Source organism: Megalops cyprinoides, chromosome 19 (genome assembly GCF_013368585.1).
Source record: "Megalops cyprinoides isolate fMegCyp1 chromosome 19, fMegCyp1.pri, whole genome shotgun sequence".
Taxonomy (NCBI): Eukaryota; Metazoa; Chordata; class Actinopteri; order Elopiformes; family Megalopidae; genus Megalops; species Megalops cyprinoides.
The window spans coordinates 19,512,938-19,525,675 of record NC_050601.1 but is presented as its reverse complement, the minus strand read 5'-3'; the positions used below and the strand labels follow the sequence as shown (position 1 = coordinate 19,525,675).

General features: G+C 40.5%; 2 protein-coding genes across 2 annotated transcripts; both read right to left on the bottom strand.

Annotated features, from left to right (window-relative positions):
• Nucleotides 1–783: 783 nt before the first annotated feature.
• Nucleotides 784–2,505, bottom strand: LOC118794111 (homeobox protein Hox-B5a). Its single transcript, XM_036552272.1, has 2 exons — nt 1,785–2,505; nt 784–1,110 (listed from the first exon to the last, which is right to left on the bottom strand). Exons 1-2 carry the CDS (start codon nt 2,371–2,373, stop codon nt 863–865), a joined length of 837 nt encoding a protein of 278 aa, XP_036408165.1. The 5' UTR covers nt 2,374–2,505; the 3' UTR covers nt 784–862.
• A 2,567-nt stretch (nt 2,506–5,072) lies between these two features.
• Nucleotides 5,073–7,018, bottom strand: LOC118794113 (homeobox protein Hox-B6a). Its single transcript, XM_036552274.1, has 2 exons — nt 6,514–7,018; nt 5,073–5,333 (listed from the first exon to the last, which is right to left on the bottom strand). The coding sequence occupies exons 1-2, from the start codon at nt 6,938–6,940 to the stop codon at nt 5,077–5,079; spliced, it is 684 nt and encodes a 227-aa protein (XP_036408167.1). The 5' UTR covers nt 6,941–7,018; the 3' UTR covers nt 5,073–5,076.
• Between the last annotated feature and the right edge of the window lie 5,720 nt (nt 7,019–12,738).

Here is a 12,738-nt window from a genome sequence, read left to right as displayed (position 1 = left end):
CCCTCTTGTTATGATAATTCGTGAAGCGGACATGGGTCAGATGAATACGACAACTGTATATGAAACATTTGGTCTGATTTAAAGAAACTTTATTATTACTTTTTTTCTTACTCCAAGTTAAGCTACAAACAAATACAAAAAGCTTATTGGCGAAATGCTTAAAGGCAGTCCGACATGACAATTGCCATTTTTTTTTCCACAGAACGCATGTCATTAACTCTGCCCACTACAAATAGCCCATTAGTCACATTAAAAATGTCAAATATATACATCCTTTCTAAGAACGATCCAATAATATACAGTTACAGTTTGTAGAATAATTACACACGTGTGAACGGAATCAAGAGAAGCTTGCTTTCAGGATTCTTTTGGGGGAAAAGAATAAATGACAAACAACGTCACTAAAAATAAGGAGGGGTTGGAATACACTGAGACTCCTGGAAAACTAAAACAGCAGCCGGTGTAAGTCTACCTTTTCATGTTTGGGCATAGGAGTCTCTGTTGTAAACTCAAAAACTATACACTTCTTATAGATTGTAAATAAGTTATGACATTTAATAGCTCACATGCTAACTGGCTGGAAAGCATCAACATAGCACTTGACACATAAACGATATTTATAACAATAACAACGGACACTAGAGAGCTTTTTTTTCTTTTTTTTTCAAATAATAATTACTATAGTCGTAAAAAACAACAGCTGAACACAAGTTTGTATTAGCAGTACCACAGTTAACATTTTAAGTTGTCTAAAACATCAACAACATGCTGAAAGGTGCCGCACTGTACAGTACTCAGGAATAATGTTATCTTGTCCTACATTTTATTAATTTACTTTTCCCCGCATTTTTTTGCGTGAATATTAGGGCTGGAAAGCACTACCTGCAGTAGCCAGGCTCATACTTTTCAGCTTATTGTCCTTCTTCCATTTCATCCTCCGGTTCTGGAACCAGATCTTAATTTGCCGTTCCGAGAGGCACAGCGCGTGGGCTATCTCTATTCTCCTCCTCCGGGTTAGATACCTATTGAAATGGAATTCTTTTTCCAGCTCTAGCGTCTGGTAGCGGGTGTAGGCAGTTCGGGCCCTTTTCCCGTCAGGTCCAGTCATATCTGAATAGCATGGACAAAATGTTGGAATAAGCATTAACGGGAGAGGACCAAAAACTGCATCATGAAGGAAAATATGAAAAACTTCATGCACATCATGTACGTACCTTTTATACCGTGTGCAACGCACGTGAACGATATGTCAAACGTTACAGTACACAGTTTCAACCCGCGAATTTTTCTTTATCTTTTATTCCTTTTTTTTCTTATTCTTGCTCACCACCCCCAGCCCCCACACTGTTGAAATTGCCATTTTCCCACCACAAACATCAAGCTTCGATATTCGCTATATTCTAATCTTCTTTCCCTCGCTCGCCAGTCTTCCTCCCACAGCCCACAACTTTGCACTCGTCTTTCTTTCCATTTTTTCTCCCTGATTCATTCTGCCCTTTTCCTTGCATGCTACTTTTGTCTGTTCTTCGGCATTAAGCAAGTTCCCACACGCCATAAAGCTAAGTTTTCAAAGGAATAAAAACTTCACTGTCTCCCTCCGTTTTGCCCTCTCCCTCTCTTTTCCATTCTCTCTCTGCCTGATAGATTTATGGCGCTTTCGTGGCATAGTCCGAAATAAAAGCTGGTTCAGGCTACACGGTAGAAAAAAACACAAAAACTAACGGATAAAAGAGAAAACAAGACACAACCTACTCGACAAAATAAAACACACAACACGTATGTACCATGGCTAATATGTAGTTTTCGCATCCATGGAAATATTTGTGGCGCTTGCCCGTCGGTCGATGGTGTCGTGGTTGAGGTTGCTGTAGGCTCCTGCTGTTGCTGCTGCGTCCGAGGAGTAGGGTTGCCGCCTCTGTGGGTGCTTTCTTCGGTCTCGGAAGAAGCGCTGGTCTCGTCTAATTCTGTGAAATGTGCGCTGCTGCTGTTGGTGAGGCTACTGCCGGTCGTGGCAGCGCTCTGGTCGGAAGGGGGCGAGGAGCTTTTGGGTCCCAGAGTCTCGCTGTTGGAGCAAGGCAAGGGATCGGGAGACGCGAGAGAACAACTAGACGGCTGTCTGAAACGCGTCTCCGGGGTCGGAGACTGGAAACCCCGGGAGTTATTTCCAACTGCCCCAAAGTGGCCGGTGGTGGTGGAACGATTGAGGCTCAGGTCCATCCCATTGTAGTTGTAGCTGTAAGAGCCCGAGTGCATGGTGCCGGAATCCCTGTACGAACCGTTCATAGCGCTGCTGCTAGTTCCATAATTTAGCAACTGATAGTCGGGGCCATTTGGATAGCGCCCTGAGAACGAGTTTACAAAGTAAGAGCTCATTTAGGGTATTTTAGAGGGCTTGATTTGTAGATCTTGGTCGTTATAACGCGGTGCTTCACGATTTATGATGTATTAATGAATTATAGCAATGCACTGTACTTCGTTTTTGCTATGTATGCGGCCAAATATGGGGGTGGGGGTGCGTTTGGGGATCACGTGCTTTTGTTGACCAGTCGTAAATTCTCACTGATGACTTCAAGAGGTAATTCATGCTCTATGGTTACAAACGATGACGATATGAGAGTCGTTAGGCTCAAGTCACTGTGTGCCTCCGAATAGCAGGATCGCCTTCCGTGTTAGCTGAGAGCGTCACCTACTGGGAATATAATTTATTGCACCCAAGGAGGACCTTTTCCCAGTTTTGATTTCGGTTTTATCTTCCCTTCTGATAATAATGCAAATTAATTGTGCTCCCCCCTATCTTGAATATCGATTATTACGTTCAAATCAACTATGTCTTCATTGTTTTTATAGACTCTTTTGTTGAGAAGTATATAACAATATAAATAAGGCGGTAGTGATAAAAAATATAACCACCAATGTAAAAATAATATTTATTCAACATTTATATCTGTCGGGACTTTTCTGTTTACACAGCATTTGTATTCTATTAATTATGAATTAAGATCAAGGCTAGTAGTATAGGTAGTGGCGTTCGAAGTGGGGAGGAGAAGTGAGAAGAAGTGTGTTTAAAGCGGAATCTTCCTCAAAGTAAATAGCAAAAAACTATTGTTTGATCTTTTCCCAAAACGCACGGCTTCCCCGACTGCAGAATCATAAACTTAAACATTGAAGGAATGTTCAGAATAACACATGAAAAGAAATCATTTACGCGCTATGCTTTTCAGTAATTATTTAGAGGAAATACACAAACTGAAACTGCCACCTGTAAACGGAGAAATCTATGTAGAATGTTGAAAAGAAAGCCACCAGTTCATGTAAACTGACTTTACATATCTCTTTTGCTTCTATATTTTTATGGAAATTGCCTACTTGTTTTCCATGGTCGTTTCTTGAATCTTTTAAACCCCTTAAGATTATTAAGGAGTGCAAATGTTTTATTTTCAGCGCCAGGAGGAATTGATTTCTTGTGGATGGTTTTGTTTATTCAAACGTACCAGTAAATTCATATGCATACAAGTATGTAAAGACATTCAGTTTCGCAGTTTATATCGGTGCGTCCACATGTAATTAAAAGAGTTTCGCTGGGAAAGGCATATGGAGGTACACAGTGTTATTCTCCCATCATAAAATTATTGGCACAAAACTGATGCACAATCAAAGTTATCAACCAAATGTAAACATGTGTACCCTATTTAAATATAATTTAAATATCTATGCCTGTGTACATGTAGATTGCTTGTTATGCGTTTCAAGCGTTTAGTACATGGAAATAGTACGCTGTTATTGTGTTAAACATAACACCTTATGGTTTATTACACAATATACTTGAAAACTGATCATATTATACGATATGATAGTAACAACAGGTGCCCGTGCACACAGAGGAACGTGTGCGTGCTTGGAGCCATTGAATTGCGGCCATTCAAACACTTGGATAAAGGCCCGAGAGGTCACTGTCCCTTTCCACCAAATCACTTGCACGATCTAATAGCTGACAAAGAGTCAGCCGCATTTGTGAACCCCAGATACCAACAATTCCAATGCCACATACCTTAGGAAAGGCGTAGAGCCCGGCTGTGAGCGACGGCTTGTCTGCGGTTACCTGCGCGCTTGATGGATGTTGTAGACCGCTTTGCACATGCGAAAGTGGAGGAACCAAACTCCCGACATTACAGTAATCATGTGGTGGACCTGTCTTCGAGTAAGCATGGGACCTACATGTAGGTTTTCCTTGTTTTATGTGAATTATTTCAATGCACTATTGTGCACTGTAAGCTCTGTCTTTATACCGGTACACCGGATAATTCCTGTTTGATACAATGAACACGTTGTCACTTTATATCTGACTCCATCTGATCTTTAGTTGGAAAGATATCAGTGAACAATCCATTTTGAGCATTACGTGACCTCTCAGTTGTGGCTGACGCCCATAAAAAGCTCCCCCAAAACCTCTGGAAGAAATTACTGCAAGTCAGACATCGAAAAATAAGTTGAAACATTATTTTATTGAATGACCTCTACATTATATACCCTTTGTGACGAAACTACAAACACAACCAAGTACAAAATTAATAAAAAATAAAGTTTTGACCCAGACTAGGTAGTTCTGATTTTTTCAGTAGATTATTATGCGTCCTCTTCCCCCCCAAACAGAAAAAACTCACATTAGACTCTTGGAATTTAACTTACAAAAGAAATACATTAATTCACCTTACAAAGAACATGTTCTTTTATCTTTATACAGCTTAAATATGAGCACGAATATGACATATATTTCAATAGGTTCGTTAAATGGTCACTTTAGTCATTAAAGCAAATCAGGAGACGCGCCACAAATATACTTGGACAAGGTTTCCCGAAATATATATATACAAAACGAGAACATAAGAAACAAAAATAGCATGTAAATTTAGGAAGTTAGGTGGACCTCTGGAATGCTAAGACGACTTTACCAAACACAAACTTCACCGGTGCAAATTTAGACAAAAGAAAATGTCTTTTCAGCTGAATGATGACAGGCGGTAGCTGCGTTCCGTTTTGTTTTGTTTTGTTTTTTTTTTTTCTTCTGCTTCGGATCTGTCATTCTGTCCTCTTTTCTTCTTCTTCTTCTCCACTGATTTGTGATGAGTTAATGAGTTTGTTTTCTTTTTTCCACTTCATTCTGCGATTCTGGAACCAGATTTTTATCTGTCGTTCAGTCAGGCAGAGTGCGTGCGCAATCTCGATTCGACGCCGCCTGGTCAAATACCTGTTAAAATGGAACTCCTTTTCCAGCTCGAGCGTCTGGTAGCGGGTGTACGTCTGACGACCCCTGCGGCCGGGGTTACCGAAGGTTCCTGTAGAAAAAGAAAGGGAAAATAAAGTCAAACATTAACGCCCGAGAACAATTACTACTCTGATAAATGTGTCATGTACAACAGAAAACATAGCTAAGTAGCTTCCATGTTACAACATGCTTTCAAACCCGACACAGATCACTTAAATACAGATTGGGAGTTAAGATGCATTTTTTCAAAGCATAATCGTGTCAAGTAGCCTAATGATATTAAGGTTGACAAATGTCAGTGTCATACACAGTAATATGTATTTCATAATACTGTAAACAATATTCACATATTTACTGCATACAGCAATTACTTCATTTAGTGCATGTTATGTATATCTAAGAGATTCGAAGTAGCAGCTGAATTCTGTCGTGCGTCATCTCTCACATAATCACAGGAACCATTTTCCACTCTGTTGTGTTTCAACAATCCGCTGTGACTCTTCTGAGCATTTACACAAAACGACTGTTGATTCTAGAACAACTGTGTGCATGAAAATATATTCATATGCTCAGAATTAATGGATATCAAATGTAATCCTTTGTGTCAACATGAACATGAACATTTTCTATCTCTTGAATGTAGGCTCAGTACTCGCTTTGCTATGGATCAAAGATGAGAACTGCACTTTTTAAGTAGTTCACAGTTAAGCTCCACATTATGTAATGCATTGCTCCCATTTGTTTTCCTTTTGTATTCGACGTGTTTCGCTGTCATTTTTCATGTACAACATTTATTGTAGTCAGCGTACGTGATGATTCAAGTGCATTTGCCTAGTGGTATCGCGTGAGTACTGATAATATTCAAACCGTGTCGTAGAAACCTGAGCGCTGTTACAGACCGTGTCAAAACAGCATAACAAACTAGATTTATATGTTTTTCATTGCCAAATAATGTGTGCGGGTGATTTTTATATGAATCTCGGGGAATGTGGATCTAGCTACTTCCGAATTACGCAAACCATCTGATAAATGGACGGCGCAAAAGTTTGCAAGGTTTCTGCTCCCTCTAGCTTCAGGCTGTGGGTTAGTTGAGCTGAATAGCAGAGCGACATTATTTTCCCTCTGCTACGCATGCTAGCCCTGTACTGTAGAAATCACGCGTAATAGGCTGGCCGGCACAGTGGCGATAACAAAAACAACGACTATATACTGTCTAAACAACAGGAAAACAATAGGAGGCACCGACTTACCGTTGCATGAGTTCATCCTTTGCATCCACGGGTAGACCGGAGTGGTCGGCTTCTGATCGTCACTATCTGCGAATATGCTTTTATTCTGCCCCGTGCAGTCTGACTTGCGGTGGTCCTGGCTTAAGACGAGCGAGTGCTCCTCTATACTGGTGAGCGCGCAGGCGGGGTCCTTCTCCCTGTAAAAGCTGGCCGCCGCATAGTCGCAGGCACCGGCGGTGGTGGCCCGGCTGTAGGCACCGTTCGCCTGCTGATAATAAGAGGGTGGATACGCTTTGTCTTGGACGCTGGAAGTTCCATAAGCAGCGCCGGGGTAGTGTCTTAAAGGATCCGTGTATCCGGAGGAGTATAACGGTATCTGTCCCAAGAAAGACTCTTGTCCGCCGGGCAGAGTCACGGGGAAAGTTGAGTTTACAAAATAGGAACTCATTGGGAGGGTACAGTGCTATTCCTTGGTTTTTGATTTGTTGTGTTTTATAGTCCAAGTGGTTTAGCTATTAGTAGTTTATCGGAGATTGGGTTTTAGCTGAAGGGGGGTGGGGTGGGGGGGTGGCGAGGTGCCAGTGCGGGACAGAGGGAAATCGTACCATCTGATCAACGGCTGACCAATCGCAAGCGTTCGTGAGAGCAAAATAGCACCCATGAGGGGACTCGGATTGCATGCGCGAGGGACCCCGGTGCAAACCAGAGCTCGGCTTCTTATTCCTCTTTTCTCCCCTACCAATGAGGTTACACAATACAAATCATAGTGGGATTTGGAGCGCTAAATTGAATATATCGACACTCTACTTCTCTGCGCTGCAAATATAGTTAGGCCTGATTGTTTTACGGGAGAAATCGCTTCAACTGAACCCCCGCCGCGTGATTTTTACAAGATATGACAGCGGATGCGCAGATTGTATTTATATTTGGTCAAGATAGACATTTTCGATTTTTTGAGTTTTTCATTAGTCATTTTCCGAAGCTCTGAAATTTATTTTTCTATGTGGAATGGATTCACTTATCCACTGTATATATAAACAGACAAATATATACCATTCTAATTCTCCGTGGCCTCCTTTATTTTTTTTAACATATTCCCCGTTTCGGAATAACTGTATACTGAATAGGCTAATTTAAAGCCCCGACAAGAATCACGTACAATATGTTCAATGCTCCGTTTTAAACACTCTCTGTTCTTTTACTAAGAAAGTGAATATGCATTTAAATTTTGAAACCCCATTCTGGTTTTGTCGTCAACGGAATTGATTCCTGCCATGTAGGCTACCATTTTCTATAGGTTACTGCAGACCTGGATCGTTGTTGTGAAGTTCTGCTCTTTGCAGGCATTTCCCCGGCTAGTTCTCTTATTTCAGAATCACACAATAAGGATGTCACAGTGACACTGTAAACCTTTCGACGTTAGCTCTAAATTGTACCACACCGATCGCCCCTTGTCTGTTTAACAAATTGGAAAGTTCCTGTAGCAGAGCTCCCCGCGTTCTGTGGCCCTTAATCACGTTCAGTTATGAGCTGTAATGATGTCCCTCCTCCAAAATATACCGACGTGGATTTCAACATACTTGAGAATTATTATCCCCACTCTGCTAGAGTATGTGTTCTTTATTATCACTTGAATTTTTTTTACTCATAACATAGACGCCGTGTTTCCCAATGTTTCAGTTAGTTTCTCTGAAAATCCATATATATATATATATATATATATATATATATATATATATATATATATAGCAAAGAGAGCATAATGTCCCCAAATGCATGCAAATATTAATAAAGGAATAAATAAAACTGTTTCATGTGTACGCGTTGTCGGTTCTTTAAGTGAGTGATTATTAAGAAAAATCCAGTAAAAATGAAATGGTTAATTTATCCAGGCCCATTGGTATTACGGTTATTTCCTGTTGTTATTTCAGATCTCTCCTTTGAGTGGTGGCTGGATTCGTAAGGAATAGAAACACTTTTGGGAACTCTTCGGGGGAAAAAAACTGCATTTCAACTGCCTTAGAAAAGGGCTGAAGCGCAAATCATCAAGGAGGAAATCATTTCAAACAAATTATGGACAGTGAACTGTAACCCCAACAAGCACTTCGGACGTGGACACGATATGATTATGTCGAATGTTGCAAAGACAGACGCGGAAGGAAACATACCTACCAGATACTTTCATTTCGAAAAACTTCCACGGAACTTCAGTGTGCCGCCTAGCTTTGTATTTGTAAGTAGAATTCTTGACCTTGTCATTTTTAAATGAAATAATTTGCGAATGAATGTATTGTGTATACATGTATTTGCTTGTGAAATTCGTATGATTTTTTTAGTACAACAAATATTCGCGTTTGAAAAAAGTATATTTTGATTAACAAAGTTTGCTTTTTTGGCCATGAATGTGCCTTTGAAGCCGTTAATTTAATGTAGAATGTAACATTTCAGATATAAACTTTTAAAATCATTTGTTGCACTAGTTACAATTTAAATATTTGTAAGATTGATATGTGCGCTGCGCACTGTTGATATTCTATTGGACGTTTCATCATTTTACCTGTGTGCATATAAAACAGGTTTTAAAGCCATTGTACATGCGACACAGCAGCCTCATTTTGTTCTTATGATGAATTTTATTAAAACATTTTCAATGGCTAGACTGAGTTGCGTGTTTTTTTCTATTGAAAGTTAGTTGTGTATGTGGGAAAACAGGAAAATTCACGGGCAAGGTTTAAATTCCAAACAGACCGTAGCGACTGAATTGAAAACACATACGCTGAACTATGTCTTCTTCGCCATGTGCATTTTCACCAAATATTCAGGCTTTTTCTGGCAACACGCAGCCTATCGTAAAACAATAAAACACCAAAATACCATTGGCTTTTTCTTAAATGTCCAGTTTTACTCTGGAAAAAATAAACACATTTTAGAATCATAAAATACGCATGCACGTCTTTGCATCCATACAGTTAGGCCTACAACTGAGCGCTGTAAACTCATTGTGAAGTCAATCAGAAACCAAATAGCATTAAAATGTCCTCGAAATAACAATCTAGTCCTGCGTTGTTTTCACAGACAAAAAAAAAAAAACTTTGCTTAAAAAGTGCATACATTAATGCGCATAGTTACCTTAAATCCACAGAAACACACCTACAGACTTTTTATTGGAATTAGTTCTAATAAAGGCCACCCTGCTTTTGAATTTCCAGCGGTGCAAAGCTTAATAGAGTCTAGACATAACTAAGGAAAGCGGAAAGTTAAAAGTCATCCATTATAAGCAACACGAGGAACTCGTTGGCACGCAAAACAGGAGTGCCTTTTATGGAACGTAACTACAGTAAGTAAAAAACAACAACTATTTAAAGGCATGAAACACGAAAAAAAATCGAGAGAATTAGGCATCCGGTTTTCAGAGCGCTGTTAGGGCAAGCAGCTGTTTCGCCGGGTGAATGACTCCTCTCTATGGCATACCAGACTGAACATTTCTTAGCTATTCATAATTGCTCCATTGGAATGACTCACCCTTCGCAGACTTGGAGCTCCCGTGAACCCATTAGACCGTTACCTGATATAATTTCCTACCCCAAGCCTTTCGATGCCGTTTAACTGTTAAATATTTCATTGCGTTGGCTAGAGTTTAATCTATATACTTTAGTCCCTGACCGCATAATCGCAAATTTAATGGGAGCTTTCAGAGATCTGAAACATTGCTCATAGTGTTGTGCGATCCGAAATTAAAATAAGCCAATGCTTAGCAAGGAGCACGCTGGTATTTGGAATTTTTCTTCTTCTTATAGTACGACGCTGCTTTTTGCGCAGAGAGAAGAAATGCTCAGCGCTACAAAAGAAATTATTTCATTGAGAAGGGCCATTAAACGAATCAAAAGCCTTTTTATGGCTTTTCTTTTAACTTATTTTTTTTCTCTTTTATGACCCTTAGAGAATTAAGAATATATGTGAAAAATGTGTATTTGATTTCATAATGCACTGATGAGTGGGAATTACATATCTGAATGGCATTCCATAAGTATGCATCTTACAGTAGGCATGCTCTCTACAACATCGCCCCAGTGACACATCGAAGTATCGCGCACTGTATTCCTCTTAACACCCAAAGCGATTACAGCTGATCATAGCACTGCATGGACTAAGGGCAAATTCTGACTGCCAAAAAGTCATAGTCCCCACCCCATTCCCACCACACACTCACACATACACTCGCACGCACGCACGCACATATCCTAATTCTCAGACCTCTTTCCACCCTAAAACACAAACACGCCCCTTCTACATAAAATACACCCTTTGAACAGAATGGCCCATTAGGTTGGGTGCAGACGACCTATAGAATATTAAACGACGCGGCCCTCTGTTAAAGACCACAACATGAAAACGTAAAGGAGACTTTTTGCGACAACTGACTGCAACGCATACGCTTTCCTGCGGTATCCTTGGAAGAATAGGTTGTTAATGCTGTGGAGTTTGGAGGAGAGAGAGCGGGAGATAAAACAGCCCCAGTTTTGCTTTTGTGCAGTGTGTTACAAGCCCTTCTCACATATGCAGGAACATCAAAGACTCGTGACAACAGCTCCAGAATTTACAGCCACTGCATTCTTTTCCATTTCAGGAGCACCCCGACCGCAGGGCCCTCCCCCTTTCAGCTTTACGGTTATCTCTCGCTCCTCTGCGTGTTTCACTGAAAACAGCGCACACTCACTCACACACCCGGAGGTTGTGACCTCAGCCCATCGGTGTAACATTTTTTTTATCTTAAAACGAACGCTAGATGGCACCAAAGAGCAAGGAAAGAGCCGAGTTTGCACTGCTGTGAAATACCAACGTCAGTGGTTAAAATCAAAAGCCAGTGGGCACTGCAAATCATGCGGACTGACATGACAACTCTTCACACTTTTGGATGTATTTTTAAACATCAACCTAGTAATAGCTCTCTCTCTCGTTGTGTGAAATATTTGCCAATATGCTATTAACATCAACATATACTTATTCACAATTTTTTCGTTACATCTATCTATTAAGCTAAGATAGTAATAATATGTGTGTGCTTTCACTAAAAAAGACAGCATGAAAACAATTGCAGTCGGCTGTATTTGTTGCAGATGCTCTCCTGATAGATGTTTATATACAGCTGTGCTTGGTAATACAGCTATTGCTAATAGCACGAATAGGTGTGAGTTCAGAATTTGTGAGTTCAGAAAAGCTTTACAGGCATAGGGGGAAAAACATTTTCAAGGGAGTCTCGGAAGGTGCTAGAACGCGCCACGCTAGAGGTGCCCAAAACAAAAGCACACCCAACAAAACAGCAAAATCACCCGCATTTAAATGCACAATATTATAACCCACGGTGCATTTAAGTAAAAAAAGAAATAAACGACACAACAACTGATCTTGGCGTGTTCGTCGAAAAGCAAACTGGAAGTGCAAAAGGAGTACAAGAAGTGTACAGCAGAAACAACGAAATTTCTCGTTAAGTTAGCCTAAAGAACACAAATTATCTGAACACTGTTTGAAAGGACTCAAATCTCGATTATGTGTGTATATTTGAGGAGTGGTTTTTTTCGTGCTGCGTAACGCGGGGTCAAGAGTGAACCAATGTCGCAGAGCGGTTACCCCTTAATTAAGCATTCCACGTAAGAGGTGGCCCAAGACAATTCAGCAAACCCGACTGGCAGAAGAAGAGTTCCATCACACCCCAGCATCTCCATCCAGCTCGGCAACAATATTCGTTTCGCCGTAAGCTCTCACAATCAACCGAGTTTTAAAAACCCATGTTAAAAAAATTCTCTACATACTTTCCAAAAGAAAGCAAATCTAGAAACGATATAACTCCGAGCGAGAAGTGTTATCAAATACAGTCTGACGGCATAAAATCATTCACTCTGCAAATTCCAAAAAAAATTGCATACGTAAATATATTTTTAAAATCACGCGGAGATGACCATAACAAGCACGCATTCAAGTACGGATGCTCGCAGGCAATGTCTATTCGAGAACGAGACGGAAAATGCATAATATTACGTCCTACCTTTGTTGATAATCCGTCACTCCACCTCTCGATAGCCATGTGAAAATCGTTCTGTTCCTGCTTTTCCTGTGACATGGCTGTCGGTCCGATCTGTGACATGGCTGTCGGTCGATCTGTCCCGCCGTTACCGCGAAGCGGTGACTCTTAACGTGGCCGCGCTGTCCACAGCGATCATATACGTTAAGTAAAGAATGCGGGATCAC

Excerpts from the sequence above, each read along its gene's own strand:
- LOC118794113 (XM_036552274.1), bottom strand. The coding sequence starts at position 6,940 with ATGAGTTCCTATTTTGTAAACTCAACTTTCCCCGTGACTCTGCCCGGC. Across the intron at positions 5,334-6,513 it reads AAGGATGAACTCATGCAACG|GAACCTTCGGTAACCCCGGC; the intron begins GTAAGTCGGTGC and ends CTTTTTCTACAG.
- LOC118794111 (XM_036552272.1), bottom strand. The coding sequence starts at position 2,373 with ATGAGCTCTTACTTTGTAAACTCGTTCTCAGGGCGCTATCCAAATGGC. Across the intron at positions 1,111-1,784 it reads AAAACTACATATTAGCCATG|ATATGACTGGACCTGACGGG; the intron begins GTACATACGTGT and ends CATGCTATTCAG.